This window comes from Castanea sativa, chromosome 2 (genome assembly GCF_040712315.1).
Source record: "Castanea sativa cultivar Marrone di Chiusa Pesio chromosome 2, ASM4071231v1".
In the NCBI taxonomy this organism is placed as follows: domain Eukaryota; kingdom Viridiplantae; phylum Streptophyta; class Magnoliopsida; order Fagales; family Fagaceae; genus Castanea; species Castanea sativa.
The window spans coordinates 21,721,663-21,739,802 of NC_134014.1; the positions used below are offsets into that span (position 1 = coordinate 21,721,663).

Sequence of the window (18,140 nt, forward strand, 5' to 3'; positions counted from 1 at the left end):
AGGACAAAACATAGGTACTGTACTTAGGTGGTATTCCTTAAGTTCTCCTCTTAAAATTCAGTCATATGGCTTTTTTTATCAAGGGATGAAAGTATATTTTTAGTTAAGTACACCCACATAGCTAAATCTTAAAATGAGAATTTAAGAAATAGCACCTAAGTACTGTACATAAGTTTGGCCCTACTTTATATTATAGTATTTCATTTAAAGGAAAAACCATGAGCATGTGTCAACATGGACAGAGCCATGGTTAGACTTGGGGGCAAACCCCCCGCCCAGCCCAATTTTTAAAAAATATTATTATGGGTACCAATTTTAGTAATTTTTTCTATAAAATTACACTTTTGCCCCCTTAACAATATCATTGATTCTTTTAAGAGTATTATTATAATCATAAATATTTCTACAACATTTTTACAAACCATTAAGGTCGCAAATTCTTATTAATTCGCATTCAAGCCCACCACTTATATTTTTTTTTACAGACCAATAATTACTCATCACATCAGCAATTTGTAAAAAAGTTTATAGCTCTAGTAATTTCTTCATTTTAAAGACCATTAAAAAAAATTTATAGATCAAAAATCTAAAACAAAATATACAAGCCCAAAAAAATTAGTCCAACAACAAAAATTATCAATAATAAAACTTAAAAAAAATTAAGTCTAGTCAACAAATTTTACCCAAAACAAACAACCTAACCCTTTAAAAAAATTTAAACAAAATAATTATTTTTCTTACCCAGCACCAAAAAAAAAAAATTCATTAGCAACTAAGCAGTAGGAGAGTCAGAAGCCAAACTCACTACACACAACCAACAGCCAGCCACGGACCCAGGTGAGGGCCTAAGGGGGCTTGCCTCCACCCCCCCGCAGGTCCAATTTTTTTTTTTAAAGTCATTTTGTATTTCATTTTTGTATTTGGACCCCTTTCTCCCCAATCAGTCTAGCTAGCCTAACCCAAATAGCAACTATTCAATCCAAAAACTTAGTAAAAACAATAAAAATATTCACAATGGGATTCTATTTGTGCAAAAAATAAAAATAAAACTATTTTACCACCAAAGAACAAAAAAATCATGTATTATTAGAGAAACTAAAGCTAATATTTTTGCAAATACAGTAAATGAGTATAAATACCAGTTGACTGTAGCAAATTATTAAAAATAAAATACAATATTTTATTAAGATTATATCTCTTTCTTTAATTAAAAAACTCAAATTTTCTCTCTTCTTTATTATTTTAATGAGTTATTTATATTATTTTAAATGAAGTGATAAAAAAATAGAACATATAATATTGGGTGTATTGTAAAATGAAATAGTAAAATAGATAAAATAGTTTTTTGAAGTACTAAAAGCTAAAAAATTTAGCACCACTACTGTGAATGCTCTAATTTCCACACAAAAAAAAATCCTAGCTAGCTTAGTATTAACAAAACATTATTTTATTTTTATTTTTGTCTTTATTGATAGATGATTGCCTCTTAACATATTTAAAAACAACAATTTTGTATATTTATAATTTTTAATACTATATAAATATCTATTTAAAATTATTTTTTTTTATGCTCCACCCCCTATTAGCTTAAAATCCTAAATTGGTCCTGCAAACAGCAAAGCTGCCCCTAACTAAGATCTGAATCCGTCCTGGGTATCAATAACTCTATACTGTATTAAAAGTTCACACCAAACAATTGTACGAGGTTTCTCTACTATCAAGATAACACAATACGTCCCCAACTGCATCATAAATGGCCACAGCTACCCATTTAATGCTGACACATAAAGTCATTTATCAGGCATGCCAATTAATACAGAAGGCCTTAAAGCTCAACAATATTTACACAGCAGTCAGAGGTAGCTTAACCAATAAACAATATATACAGCACATGCACATCTACACTCCATCTGATATCATTAGACCGAATACATTAGAGATAGGATCAACGTACCACCCTCTACAGTGAAGTCGACCCATAGTCAAGGCATGTACAGATTTCTATTAAGCACTCTCTAATTTTCTTTTTCTGTTACATCAGTCTTGAAATATATAATTACCCTATTATTTCATCAGATTGTTTTTCCTCTTTGTAGAACTAAGGCACATCTTTAAGGAAATTTGAGGTCAATCTATTTCTTTTCTTTTTTCTTTTTTTTCTTTTTTCAAAGGTCTATAACTATGCATTTCTTTCATGAAAATCTTTAGTTTGAAGCATCTTACGGGATATACTTGTTTGTAGGCTGGCGAGCATGGCTGCTGCAAATAGTTTGGTTGGAAAAAAAATCGCTCTTCTAAGCAAGCCAAAACACAAAAAACCATCTCTCATAGAAGCTGGGGCACGGCTTTTTGTCACTAGGTTCCTTGGACGTTACATCTCTGCTGGATGTTTAACGTGAGTTTACTTGTAACTAGACATTCTCTTTACATGATTCTGCAGGTTGTTGCTTCCTATATATATATATATATATATACACTCTCTGAAAATCAATTATAGTATACGTAGTCTATGATCATCTCGATTCTGGAATTTATCACCATGCAAGAGCTGTTTTGGTGGTTTCAAATAAAAAGTGTTCAGGAACACAATAAAATTTCATAATATTTTTACAATATCTAAATCTAAGTTTTGAGTTGGGGAGGATATGGTATTTTTTTTTTTTTGTGACCTATGGCAGATTTACTCTTCATCTTGTTATAAAATATTGTGATATTTTATTATATTTCTAAAAGAACAGGGGTTGAAGGTTAATTTATCTGGAACCTTTAGGCTTTTGGTTAAAGCTATGGTGACTTGATTATGTAAGCATGCAGGGGATTTTGGTAACCATGGGGCGGTAGTCTAAAGTTATCCATAAAAATCTAAAATGAAATACAATGGATAATGTTGTTCTTTGTGCAAAGGATACCAACACCATTGCCACTTTTGATGAAGTCCAACTTTGGATATATGATAATAATACAAATTCTTTATCCTATTTTTGTGTTTTCTTTATACTTCACCAATCACAACATCATTTGTTTGATTTTTTTCCATTTTAAATTTTAGTTATTTTAAAAAGAAAATTATACATGGTAAGTTGTAATTTGTAAAATATAAAATGAAACACAAAAAATGAGACAAAAGATTTATATTCAAAGGATCATTATAATTTATATTTAACCTATGGTTTTCAAATTTTCATCTAACAAATTATAATTCAAATTACTTTTAATTTCCACCACTAGTACCAACACTAAGTATTTCAAGTATAGTTGTCCATAGATCCAGTCAACCTGAACCACTTGGAAAATCCGACTGAACTCGAACTAAAAACAAACTGATCCAGTGATTAAGACGATCAAAGGCAGGTTTTCCCCTCCAAAATCCAATTCTGGAGGATTGAGTGTCAGGTTCCCTCCCTCAAAATTCAATGAACCTAACCCATCTCTCTCTCTCTCTCTCTCTCTCTCTCTCTCTCAAATCGATCAAGATCTAACCAGATCCGACGAGATCCCGACCAAATATGGTGAATTCTTGACCAGATCCAGGAAGATCCTGTTGGATCCAATGAGATCTTGATAAGATCTAATGAGATCCAACCAAACATTGGTTCTTTCGGGCTCTTTTCAACTTTATCACCACTATTACCGATTTCTCCTAAATTGCACACCACCCATGAAGATCCCAGTCTGCCACTCCTCTTGAGTTGATAGGGCGTTGATTTTTCCTTCACCCAATCAAATTTGGTTGGGTGCAGGTTGTGCACAAACTCGAGTCGATCTGACCCGTGAAAAGCCCAAGTTTAAGTCTGCTACCACGACATAGTTTATAATCTATAACATACATATATATAACCAAACAATAAAACTTAAGACATACCAAATTTCACAACAATTTTTCAAGTTGTCATTGATATATAACAAAAAAGTGACATCAATGTTGGTCCAAATGAAAATAATGTTGTTCCAATCACATTCTAAAACTTAAACAAGGTGTGAAAATGTTGTGAAAGTTTATTGTATCTATAGCATTATTGAAAACCAAAAATTTTGATTTTTTGTTGACTTTATAATATTGTGCACCACTTTAAATTTTACTGTAAAGATTCTTTTTACCACAAATACTATTCATAAAACCTCTTATATTTACATTCTCTAGTAAAATTGTCTCTACATGATAGAATAGATAAATTCTATATACAAACATAATTATAATAAATGTCTTATTGTTAATTACCATAATTATCAAATTTACATTGTAGATTAAACTAATGTGTACATTTTTTTACACAATTTCAAAGAGTATATAATATTGTATATTTTTAATCATGGACAAAGCCGGGATTTTATTTTGGGGGCCAAAACATGAATAATTTTTTTATCTTTCAAAAATAAGAAATGTACTTATCTTTTATTTACAAAATATAAACAAAATAAAAATTGCTTAATAAAATTTCTTAGTTTTAATAAAATCATCAGTTATCTTTTTTATGAGCAAATTAGGAGAGTCTATTAAAAAGCTCATCTTCCATTTTGTTGTGAAACCTAATTTTGATATATTCATGGTTTAAAATACCCATTCTATAAACAAAATATAAACAAAATAAAATTTTCTTAATAAATTTTCTTAGTTTTAATAAAATCACCAGTTATCTTTTTTATGAGCAAGTTAGAAGAGTCCATTAAAATGTCATCTTCCATTTTGTTGTGAAACCTAATTTTGATATATTCATGGTTTAAAATACCCATTCTATAATTGTAGTGGAAATTGGAAAATTAAATATAAATACAACTAGTAAAGTCTCTAATGATTAAATAAGAGATCTTGATCTGATGATAAAGATCTATCATTTTATCTTCAGAAGTGAACGCCATAAGTTGAAACTCTCTAAAAAAAAATATAAGTCCAACTATACAACCCCTTAATAAACATATTAATTAATAGTTTGCTATAATTTTCTAAGCCTTACAAACCAATACATAATTAAAAAATTTTAAAAAAAAAAATTTGAAGTCCACATGTTGAACTACATCATACTCAGAATGGTGAAATTCTCTTTTCAATTGTAGTTTTTCATGTTTTATGAAATTATACAGCTAAAACTTCTGTACTATTAAACAAAAACATCATCGATTTAAATAAGATTCACGTGTCTCTTGACTCTTAAGGATTAAAACTTAACTAAGAATAAGTAACTCTAATATATATATATTCACTAAACTTACAATTTAATTGTTGTAATTGAGAATTAACGGCAATATAAAAAATATCTTATCGGCCATAATGCTCAACTATAAAGTCTTTTTACAGATGAGAAATAAAAAAAGTCTACTAGGTGGAAATAACCAACAGAATAGCAACCCAATTTCAAAGTCCCAAACTTTTAATTTTGGATCTTAAATCGACAAACCACTAAACTGTCCATGTATTTTTTTTTTTTTTTATCAAAGATTTTTTTAAGAGATCTACTTTTGTTTTGTTAGTAAAAAGTGAAGTTGTTTGAAAGGGGACAACCACAAATGTGGGTTATTGATTTTTGAGTATTTTGGTTGAATAACTACTTTAATTTTTTTTTTTTTTTAGTTTCAATTTGGAGGGGGCCATATGAATTTTTTTGACCAAAAGTTTTCCTTGGCCTAAGGCTAATTTTGCCCTTAATTTTAATATGATGTATTGTAAAATAAAGAACAAGATGTAGGGTGGATTGTTCAAGTAGGTACATAAAATAGATAAAGTGATTTTCTGGTAATGTAATTTTTCTTTTTGAATGTGAATACTCTAAATACCCCTTCACTTAGCCAACAATTAAAAATTAAATATTAAAAATTAAAAATTAAAAATGTAAGGCAATTAGGCAAGTTCTATGCAATGTGACTGTGTCATTTTTATTTCTTCTTTTTTTTTCTTTTTTTTTTTCTGGCTAGTTTTCTAACTTAACCATATTAGCCTCCTTATAGCCATCCCCACTTCAAGTTGTTTTGTCTAGTCTAAGGTCTTCTTAAGAAGGTTATCGCGCGGGTTTGGTCGACCTTGTTCAGTCGGAAGGGTCCATCATAGTTCGGTTGCAGTTTAAAAAGTCCTAAATATATGGTTCCATGCATACTGTCCCCTAAATTTCACCCGCTCACACAAACTATAATCAAATTGTATCTAGAAGATGGATAATGATCTGTGCCTTGTGGCATTGCAGTTTATTGGAGGAAGATGGCACAGTCTTGACCTTTGAAGGAGACAAGACAAAATGTTCTCTGAAAGTAGTTCTTAAAGTTCATAATCCACAGTTTTACTGGAAGGTACGTACTCTTAATCTGTGTTGGAATCATTTTTACACAAATCAATTGCAACATGCTATTGTTGAAATTTAAATAATAGGTTGCACATTATATTGGCATTTAAATTCAAAATTGTATTATATTATACTGCAGAATTTTCTCACCACCATTGATGAATTTTAGATTGTTTTGATCAGATCATGACTCGGGCTGATTTAGGCCTTGCAGATGCATATATTGATGGAGATATTTCTTTCGCCGATGAAAATGAAGGCCTTCTAAACTTGTTTCTGGTAAGATTGATTTGAGTCTAAATTAATTCCGAAACGAAACCCCTCTTACCCTAATACCTACAAAGGATTCTTCTGGTCTTTAGTTCCTTAAAATTTGCCATTGTTGAATGTTTTGCAGCTTCTTATTGCCAGCAGAGATTCAAAGCCCTCTATCTCAAAATTGGATAAGAGAAGGTATATATTGCAACTGCTAGACTTTGCTAGAAGCTTGGATAATCAAATTATGATTAATTATCTACTCAATTTCTAAACTATTTTTTCCTGGCTTTAGGGGTTGGTGGACACCATTGATATTTACAGCTGCTATAGGATCTGCAAGCTATTGTTTCAAGCATCTTTTAAGGCAAAATAGTCTTACACAAGCTCGCAGGAACATCTCTCGTCATTATGAGCTGGTATAAGACTCTGGCCTCTAAAATTTTTCTTCATTTTTTTTTTTTTTGAGGTCTTTCGATAATTCTAGAACTAGAAGGAAACTGTAGCAAGTGAATGTACGGTTGAACATGCATTTGTGCAAAACAAAGCTTACATAAACACAGATTCAAAACATGCAAATGTGTACACATGTGTATTAAATACTGCTTTAAAATTCTCAGACAAAGAAATTGTAAATGAAGAAGGATTCTGAAAAATACGTAAACACATGTCAGACAGAGTTAGGAATTAGGATTGTAGTTCTAGAGGGCAAGAGAAAAAAAAAAATATGATAAAAACTAATTTACATATATTAATCAATATAAACCATAAAAAAAAAGTATAGTTAATTAAATTTTAATTTAAATATTATGTAAAACATCATTTAGATACAACTTTTGATTTATTTATTTTATTGTCTAATGTCAATTCATTTAGTTACCTCAATAATTTTTCTTATTTTTCTTAATATACAAGACCAAAGTTTTATTTATTCACATGTAGTCGACTTTTCATTACATTCATTCTTTGTACCAAAAACAAATTACATTCATTTAAAAAAAAAAAAAGAGGTTATATCAACAATGTCCATTATAACTAATAGGTTTAACCACCGCATACCCTTTATACGATAGTTACTCTATAAGTATAAGTACTTGTGAGGTACAGGAGTAAATGTCAAAATTCAAGCCGTCAAAATAAAGTTTTACATACACAAATATACGAATAGTAATAAATATTGTAAAAAAAATTTTTAATTTAATGGCATTATTTGGTCTCCTTTACGAAGAGAATCAAGATTTAAAACTCCAATCCCTCACTTATTATAATAATTGAATTATAATATAAAAAAGTTTAAAATATTAAAAAAAAATTCGTCTTTACCATTTTGGTTAAAAGCATAGTAATAGACATTTCTCAAGGTGGTTAGTTTGATTTTGACCCAAAGTTCAGAGGTCTTTTTGTATTTTGCCCAAAGTATGATGGAAAACCTAAATATTATAATTTATATATATATATATATATATCTTAATTTCTTTTGAGAAACTAGACTACATTCAGCATTTTTTTTCTTTGTGTGTTAGCTTTTGTTTTCAATTATTCGAAGTCTAATTTTATTGTAACAAACCTGAAATCTTTATTACCAAAATTGTGGAAATGTAAACTCCACTACAATTTTTAATATTTTTTACATCTTATAAAAAGAATTACGTGGACCATTTTTTTGGAGGGGGCATTTTTTTTCAATTACGGATATTTGCACTCATCTTCCAACAACTATTGCTGCCCCATAATCCCATAAGTAAATCTATTTCTTTTCTTTTCTTTTTTTTCCTTTAATTTAGCAAAAGGGAAGCCTATTGTTAAATCATATTATAGTCTGTTAGTATAGATTGTTTTGTTTAGATCCTTGAACACTCAAATTGTTTGACCTAATTAATTAACCAAGTTAATGTTTAGGTTTATTATTCATATCTAAGTTAAATACAAACAATCATATCACTAAGTACAAAAAGTAAAGAAGACAGTGATATAATGACTTAGAAAAACCAATAAAATCTACCAATTTCAAGGTAAAAAATCTAAGGAGGATTTAACCTAAACTATCTTCAAGGTAACAAATTCAGTGTGAGAGAATGGAAGTTGTACAATAGATTTAAACTCTAAATCTAAAACTACCTCTTATAGTACTTACTCACACAATCATGTGCAGCCCTAAATCCACGGACTCTTCTATCTGAATTTGCTAAACACAAACACTCATTTGTAACTTTGAGATTCGACTCATATGTTTAAGTCATCAACTATGTATGATCTTGTTATGGTTGCAACTCCTACAACACCAAATCTTGAGTTTCTTCAAAGAATAACACTAGTAGAAGATTTGAAAGAGCTTTGGGTACAAAAACCCTAAACTACAATAAGAGGCACAAGAAGCACTCTTCTCTCTCTAAAAACCCCTCCTAGTGTTAGCTTATAATATCCTCTAATTACTGCAAAAAAAAAAAATCACGATATGGATTTCAAACAGGCAAATTTTGGACTTTTTACGTTTGCTAATTTTTGTTGATTTGCAACTTTCAATCGATCAAATAGTTATCGAACAGTAATCGAGAGAATCAGATTGCATCTCACTTTTTTCATCCTAAACTTGAATTTTTTGTCTTGGACTTGAAAATACACCATTCTAAGTCAATGAGACTTACTTTTTGTCATGGCTTGCCAACACTACAAACTCAAATCCTAACAAGTAACAAATTGGAGATATTGCTACTCATCAATAAAATGGTGTTTTTTTTTTTTTTGGGTGCTGTTTCCATCCTATATAAACCGACCAAAGTTCATAGAAAGATGCCAATTGGATTGGAGTTCTCGCTAGACCAATTTGGACTCTACATGGAATATTTTGGGATACCATGTTCAATCTGCATAAAAGAATAATAGTATGTGATCAGTCTGTGTAGCTGGTCATCGTAACGAGTTCAATTGTGTTCACTTTGAGAGTATTATATGTTTAGAGTTCATGCATTCAAACCTGATTAGTGATACAATTGATATCCAGCTAGCATAAGCTTAAAATTCGTTTTGGTGTGTTTATAGAGTAATGAGCTTTTCGCTCTGTACTTGGACGAAACAATGACATACTCCACCGGCTTATTTAAGGTCAGGATCAAAACCTTCTAATGATTTAATGTTAAACAATGCATCAACTTCTTCCTTTATAATCTTAGATTTAACTTAACTTCACCTTTATGACAATATCTCTTAGAGGGAGGATGAGGACTTGAAGGTTGCGCAGCTGAGAAAAATATCTTCTTTGATTGAAAAGGTGACTTTTCTATTGAATTATATCAAATTTTTAAAGTTTAACACACCCTAAACTAATCTTTTTTTTTTCTTTCAATTAAATTAGGCAAGAATTGATGAGAAGCATGAAATTCTTGATATTGGGTGTGGCTGGGGAAGCTTTGCTATTGAAGTTGTCAATCGAACTGGATGCAAATATACTGGCATCACTTTGTCTAAAGAGCAACTAAAACTTGCGGAACAGAAAGTGAAAGATGCTGGCCTTCAGGTACTAATTTGATGAATGACATTTACCTTAAAATCATACATCATTAATATCAATATACGTGGGACATATTTGAAGGTAAATTTAATATTCCCAATTGTATATCGTATCTTTGCATCCCTTTGCCTTTGTTATATGGAGAATGATCGTCTTCATTTGCTTTAAAATTGATCCATTTTTTGGCAAAAGTAAATATAATACCAGATTATTTAAAATGAGTCATCATTCTTTACATTTGGTGTAATTAAATTTTAATAATGTGGCACCGCATATACTGATATACACTCTTAAAATCATGAAAACTAAAACTAAATCATGGACCCTCTCCATTTTGAGGCAATGGAAGAGAATCATATTCATAGTTTTATCATGGTAACATGTAAAAAGCACATAGCAAAGAATTTATAGATCTCTTTTGCTAGTTGAACATAGCTCAATTATCCAATTAGATAGTTAGATATATAGAAAATCTCCATTTAGATCTCTTCCCCCTCCCCTACTATCCAATTATCCAAGAATAACATAAAAAATTTCACTTCAAAATTAATAACTTTAATCAACTTTGCTTGCAGGACCGCATTAAGCTTCTTCTTTGTGACTACCGCCAATTGCCCAATACCTACAAATATGACAGAATTATATCCTGGCGAGTTTCTTTATGCCACCAAATTTTAAATCTTACCTAAATGATTCCAAAAATAACATGATCTTTGATAGCATTTTTCAGTGAGATGATTGAACATGTTGGCCATGAATATATGGAAGAGTTTTTTCGTTGCTGTGATTCATTATTAGCAGAAGATGGGCTTTTTGTTCTGCAGGTAATTACACAAATGGTTTCCTATCTCTTTCCCAGTTTTATTACAACGTCTTGGTTCTATAACTCTATGATGGGTTAAATTTAAATATGCTGCCAACCATTAAAGCTTGTTTGTGATTGTTTCTTCTTAGTTCATATCAATCCCAGACCAACGTTACGACCAGCACAGGCGAAGTGCAGATTTTATGAAGGAATATATATTTCCTGGTGGATGCCTACCTTCATTAAACAGTGTAATATCAGCCATGGCTAATGCATCCAGATTCTGGTATTAATTCATTGATTGGTTTTACTAGTTTTTTTTTTTACTATTTATTTCTCTAGTAAATTAATTCAAAGTTTTGTAAGCGCAGCGTGGAGCACGTGGAGAACATAGGGATTCATTACTACCAAACACTCAGATATTGGAGAAAAAATTTTATGGACAACCGGAGGTAAGAAAAATAATCATATTATTCCCCTGCTTCGCCTCCTGATATATACTATAATAATTTCTTCCCCAGGTTGTGCTTAGACTTGCGAAAATACATCAGTTCTCATGCATGAGTGGTGCATAATTAGTTAAACAAACATAAATTCGTAGAAAATAATAGAATTCTTGTTGATTATCAAAAAAGAAAATATATAATCTTGTCCAGATTTTGTAAATCAAACATCCATAAAAAATTTTCTATAAACCAAAAGTCCCAATGTATACACCTGTATGCATGAATTGTACTTATTTGATGCAGTAGTTGAAGATGGCAAAATGCCAGCTTGTTCTGGTGGTATCTTATGGAGTGAAGTTCTATAATATTAATCGAATAATAATGAAAAAAGTGAACACTTAATATATAGTTAAGCTCAAACTCATACATTTACGTTTTTGAGTTAAAGTAGTGTTTTATATATCATATTTACGTTTTTGAGTTAAAGTAGTGTTTTATATATTATATTAAATACTCGATAGTAATCTCCCTATCAAATGGATCAGAGCCCATGCATCACAAGTGTATAACATTGCACAAGGCAATCCATAAAGCCTTGGAAAAAGGCTCAATAAATGAGTATTGTTAATGGTACTAGATCACAGTGTGGAGCACGTGGAGAATATATATATATATATATATATATATATATATATATATATAATAAAACTCATAAGCAAATGAGAGTTAGTAAGACTTGTTCATAACTTATGGAAAAACAACGACTCACATGTGAGGAGAGATTGTTGGTATACACATTATAAATGAAGTTTCACATTGAATAATAACGAAAAGATTGAGTGGTTAATAACTAATAGCATAGTTAAGCCCAAACTTACATGCTTAATTTTTTGGATTAAATGATGTCCCTATATATTATATTAATCCATTAGAGTCTTCTTAAGATGTTATCTTCCTAACATGGTCCATAATTCTACTCCATAGAAGAATCATGGTTTGTTTTTGTATTTTTTTTTTAGTACTTTTTTTTTTTAAATGATGTGCTCTATCAAGCAAGCCTCCTACAAACATATGTACCCCATAAGCGTAGGACCCACCTCCTTGTAAGAGTATAGTAATTCTTAAGTACTTTAAGAACACAAAGAATAAGGTTCTCTCCTCTCACATTAATGGTGAAGTCTACTCATTAAATTCATGATAAGGTCTATCATGAAGGTGAGAAAATGAAGCACCATATATCTATGCTCCACAATTAGCTAAGAATTTTTCATAAGAATTTAGCTTCATAGGGCAAGTACAGACATATTTTTGGAGGAAACATATCTGTATTTGTTTGTCATTATACTAAGTCTAAAGAGAATTTTTAATGTTGCACCTATTTCAAATTCTAACGAAATTCCTAAGAGCAAAGACTCTAAATTATTAATTATCAAGAACACCGATTAAAAGGACTTTCATACTAGTGGAATTACAATGATTTAGTCTTATTAGGGACGTAACCCACAGGAAAAAGCCTATGACAGCTAAAGCTTCCTATTAATCTATGTACATTGTGATGAACTTGTTGAAAAGAATATATAGTAGATCACCCTAAACTTACCTAAAGTTATACTTATAGTACTTGTAGTCGTGCACTAAAAGCAACATTATGTGTACTTGTATTGTAAATATATCCTATAGCACAAGAAATCTAAACTAGTATATAGTGTAGACTTGGGGTTTGACTAAGGTTGAACCTTAATATCTCTAACATCCTTTTCAAATTCAAGGTGAAAACTTAAAGACAAATTAATTTTAGAAAAACAAAAACAAAAAAAAAGGTGAGATTTTAAAGGAGAGTGTAACCAAATCAGATGCAAAGTGGATTGAACATGCCAAATTGAATGAAGTCCAGATGACAAGTTAGAATGAAGATAGTGATTGAGGCATGACATTGCTAATGAGAGTGCACATTATGCATATAGAGGCTACTGATCAAGTGTGTGTGGACTTAATCTTCTTTATGGGTGGGACTTGTTCACTTGTGTCTTTTTGCAGTTCTTTTGGAGAACTGCAAAGCAAGTGTGTGATCTAAAAAACTTCACTAAAGATAGTAGAGACACATGACCCAAAAAAAAATTAAAATAAAGTAAAGAAACGTGATCTAAAGTGAGAGAGATGCATGGTTGGAAAGAAAGCCAATAGAAGAAGCTAACAATCAGTGTGATTTGTGATACTCAGCCAAGGTGGTGAACACGTCACACGTGTTATGAGAGATAAAGCTGAATGCCAAGTGTAGAAGAAAAATGCACGTGCATAGTGAGTGAAATTGAAATCATCATTATTGCCTTCATTGATTAATAATCATTGTTTTAGGCCTTTTTGGAGATTACGAATGAATAAACAAACTAAAAATTTAATATCTACATAAAAAATTTATATTAATAAAAAAAATCAAGTAGGAAAGCGATTGGTTTAGGAACAAAAAAAAAATGGTGAAAAAGGTAAACAATAAGTCATTGTGGCAAGTGCTAGAGATGACACATGATAGGCCTAAGAGAAGGCATGTGGTAGATGTTAGAGAAGACACATGACAAAAGCTAGAGATGACATGTGACAATAGCTGAAGAAGACATGTGGCAGAAACTTACGAAAAAAAGCAAAGGATAGTGATGTAGAAGCAATTTGGCGACGGAGTGAGAAGAAAACGAAGGAAATTAACATGGTTAGGCCTTTGCTCCTTTTTTATTATATGGGGAAGTGGGGTTTTAAAATAAGTTTTCTATGGAAGAATGAGATAATATATATCACTAAACTACAAAACTCTTAACTTGCCTTTTGTGTAATATAATAAAATCCATTGGGAATTTAGACCACGATTGATACAAGTTAACCAATCCTATGCCAAGTTTGTTTAAGTTACCAATTATGCTTGCAAGATTAGTTTGTGATCATCCTATATCAATTTTTATACTTTAGCAATTAGGTCACAAAATATAAGAGATTAGACTCAATGGGCCTTATTTGAATTCTAGACTCGCAGTTTTGATCGATCTACTGATATCGAGATTATCTCGATCAATCTACTAATTGTCAAACCAAGTGTTGAACCAAATTTTTATATTCCAAACACTTTGGTTATCTTGAGCTTTTCTAGGAATAAGTCTTGTACATCAAATAGTATTCAAAAACTCATTCTTGACCAACTTCTGTTATGGTATTTTAACCTATAACTATTAACCTAATAACATTATGGGAAATGTTAATTAATGCCCTAAGAGCATTGGTTTAGAAGCTATTTTTAGAGACATTTTATTGGAAGAATGATATAATAAAAAATGTTGTTGACAGCTTTTTATATTTCCCATAAAAGTGAAGTCAAAACTTTCCTATTAGTTTATTAACAATTGCATTAAGCGTATCTCTTAACAAGACCCTAAAATTATATAAGAATATACACAATTCCTAAACTAATAAGATTAACCTAGATTTGTGGTACATATATACAGTAATACTATCAATTTGGGCTAAAATATATAATAGATTTGGGCCCTTTATATTGTTAACAATGGCAATTGTTGTTATTATGCTCTCTTGTGGTGCATTAGCTCTCCATTGGAGAAAATGTTAGAATTTTTTATAGAGGTTAAATTCTATTAAGATGTGGTGTAAAACTCAAGTTTTACCCTTCCAATCTCAATATGACACATTATCATATTACATATTAAAGAATAGACATAACTACACTCAATCAATTCTAATACCCATTTGAAAATCCAACTTAATTGTAAGTTTATTGAGATGTTATTATTTGTAACAGAATCTATTGAATTTTAAGTGAAAAGCTGATGTAGCAATTTCTTATTAGATGGTGTAAAACATGAGTTTTACACTCTATTCTTACTGAATTTGAACTATTTTTTATATACTAAAGAAACAGAACCATCCTAGAGCATTGTCAATTACTTTTGCAAAGTAAACAATGTCAAGAAAATTTATAAGTGCAAAATGATTGCTCTTGTAATTTTAGTTCTTTATAGGGTCTACTGAATGTATAGCCGTATACCCTTAAAACTTGCTATGAATGTTAAAAAATAATCAAGTTTTGGTAACACATATTTCAAAATTAATTTTCAATAAGAGATTTTATTTTTTTAGTTATATTTGGGGACGGAGATTTGATGAAGATTAGAACATGCACATGTTTTTGTTACTTTACAATAGGATAGATGAGTTGAAAAGGATTAAGTTTGTTATAGGTATGGGCAATTGAGAATAATAAATGGCAAATTTATGATTATTCTACATTGTGAAACTAATCTTGATTTCAACTTAACCACAAGGTTTGTATCTTGATGTCGGGTTTTTAATGTTTGTGTTCAGAAAAATCCTTACTCTTGGATTTGATGAAAAGTTCATGCGAACATGGGAATATTACTTTGATTATTGTGCATCTGGTTTTAAGTCACGTACACTTGGAGATTATCAGGTATGTTTATTGTCTAACGTAATATTATGCTACAAAACAACATTTTAACTCATAAAATGTTGCTAAGATTCATGTAAACTGTTACTAACACCGCTATTTTTTTCAGCGTGAAGTACCACTTATCAAAGTATTTTTTTTGCGAGTTTTTTTTATTTTTTATGCAAACTAAAATAATTAAGAGAAAAAAAAAATCATAATCAACAAGCAATTATAAAAAAAAAAATTGTAATAAATGGTTCATGCTTTATGCCTAAACTAATTTCTGGACCAACATGTGCCTCCTCCACATCACCAAAACCATCACTTCCCTTGGCTCACTCCACACCGTCATCACTGCCATATCTTTCCCATTATATAATTAGTTTGTGCCTCTATACCTAATTCAAAAAAAAAAAAAAAAACATCATTTTCTAACTAATTTCTTGACGCCTATCTCCTCCTCCATCCTCCCCTCACTCCTTACACCGCAATCCATCCCCCCTTCCACTCTATGCATTGTCGTTGCCACCACCTTTCCTCATCCCCATCACATTATCCCACCACCACCTTCATGGCTCTTCTACATTGCCAACAGTGCCACTATCTCCAACCCTCACTTATACATATAGTGCCACCACCACCTCTACCCCCCTACCCCCACACTCGTCCCACCACCACTTTCATTCTCTTCACTCCTCTCACCACTATTACCACCATAATCATAGGTGGACTCAAACGGACAACCTTCTTCTTCCAAACCCCATCCAAGAAACCCTCCTTCATGTGGCCTTCCCCATCCCCTCACTTAAGAGAGAGAGAGAGAGAGAACATCCTCTCTCACAAAACCAATTCCATTTAAGCTTAATTTCATGTGCATAAAAATATTTTATAAATAAACATAAAACTAAAAACATAAACTATTTTTTGATAGGATGTTATACAACTTTTTAAAACCCAAGAAGATTGGTAGGAAAGCTTTTTAGATATTGTCATACTTTTAATACTCCTACAATTTTTTTTTCAATTTAGTTTTAAATGATCAAACTTTATGTTCAAATTTGCCATATAAGACTGATATATAATGTAAATTTGTTATTAAATATATATAATTGATTTTTCATAACTTGTAATTATATGAAGACATATTTGTAATTAACTAAGATTATGAAGAAACATGAACATAATAATAAGTCATGATTGATTTTTAAGTAAAATCATTCTAAGAAAAATTTGTGAATCTTTCAGTATCGTTTTATTTAAGAATTTAGGTAGTTAACAATTGCTAAATTGTACTAATGCTTACCATTGGTAATATTCACTCATGAAGTCACACATCTTTCACTGATGCAAATTGATGTTATTCTTGACTCATGAGCTTGTCAAATCTATCTTGAAATCATACTTTATAGCACACACTAGGCAATGGAACTCAAATTTTTTGCTTCTATCTACTATATAGGTTGTATTCTCACGCCCTGGCAACTTTACTGCACTCAACAAACCATATCAGAGTTTCCATCAAGAGTGATCAATCCTTCATATTAATGCTAGACCAACCTATATTTGGTTCATTTTCATGTATTTGCTTTCATTGGAAGACTTAATTGCGTTGGTTGCTTCTTCAAATGTTTATTTAATCGTGGATCAAATACCTAAGAATGGTTTGAGAGTGTTTATTTAATCATGGATCAAATAGTTAAGAATGGTTTGCAATTGTACTCTAAGAATGGTTTGAGAATGTTTATTTAATCATGGATCAAATAGTTAAGAATGGTTTAAGATTGTACTCAAATTCTATGGCATCTTTCTTTACTTTATTTGACTTGTTCATTTTCTAAGAATAAAATGCTTCAAAAAAAAGGTAAGGAGATGCACTCTTTGCTTTATCTAGCATTCAAATATTAGAGGAGGTTTGGTTTTGGCAACCTCCTCTTTGCACAAATAGGGAATGCAAGTGCATTAGAATTATTTTGTGAGATTAAAATGAGTTTGGTTGTACTAATTTGTACATGAGAGAATGCAAGTGCATTATTGGTGAGATTAAAATGAGTTTGGTTGGACTATTTTGTACCTAAGAGAAAATGAGACTTAGTGGATTCTAATTTAATCAACTAGCATATTCTCTTCTTGCCAAATCTCTCCTACACGTAGGGCCGTAAACGAGCCGAGTTTTGTCGAGTAGTGCATATTCAAGCTTGGCTCGTTAGGAAAAATCAAAAGCTCGAGCTTGGCTTGAGCTTGTGACAAGCTTAAAAATAGTGTTTGAGCTTGAGCTCATGGAAAAGCCAAAAAGTTTGAACTTGGCTTGGCTTGGCTTGATTAATTAGTCAAGCCAAACTCGAGCTTAATATCAAGTTCAAACTTTAGCTCAAGTCAAGTTTTTGAGCTTGAGATCTAAAAAAATTACATT

General features: G+C 30.8%; 1 protein-coding gene across 2 annotated transcripts; it reads left to right on the forward strand.

Annotated features, from left to right (window-relative positions):
- The first annotated feature begins 1,851 nt into the window (after positions 1-1,851).
- On the forward strand, positions 1,852-17,522 carry LOC142624132 (uncharacterized). 2 transcript variants are annotated; one of them, XM_075797641.1, is made up of 16 exons: positions 1,880-1,987; positions 2,097-2,126; positions 2,243-2,395; positions 6,174-6,276; positions 6,453-6,548; positions 6,667-6,722; positions 6,820-6,943; positions 9,564-9,626; positions 9,733-9,792; positions 9,877-10,038; positions 10,608-10,681; positions 10,763-10,856; positions 10,987-11,123; positions 11,209-11,289; positions 15,646-15,751; positions 17,190-17,522. In XM_075797641.1, the coding sequence occupies exons 3-16, from the start codon at positions 2,253-2,255 to the stop codon at positions 17,256-17,258; spliced, it is 1,368 nt and encodes a 455-aa protein (XP_075653756.1). In that variant the 5' UTR covers positions 1,880-1,987; positions 2,097-2,126; positions 2,243-2,252; the 3' UTR covers positions 17,259-17,522. The 2 variants fall into 2 exon arrangements, with proteins under 2 accessions (XP_075653755.1, XP_075653756.1); XM_075797640.1 differs by lacking the exon at positions 2,097-2,126 and having other exon boundaries at positions 1,852-1,987.
- The last annotated feature ends 618 nt before the right edge of the window (positions 17,523-18,140 follow it).

Bases quoted from the DNA above. Each gene is read 5' to 3' on its own strand.
- LOC142624132 (XM_075797640.1), top strand. From the start codon at position 2,253: ATGGCTGCTGCAAATAGTTTGGTTGGAAAAAAAATCGCTCTTCTAAGC. The intron at 2,396-6,173 runs GTGAGTTTACTT...GTGGCATTGCAG, and splicing joins ATCTCTGCTGGATGTTTAAC to TTTATTGGAGGAAGATGGCA. The intron at 9,793-9,876 runs GTGACTTTTCTA...CAATTAAATTAG, and splicing joins TATCTTCTTTGATTGAAAAG to GCAAGAATTGATGAGAAGCA.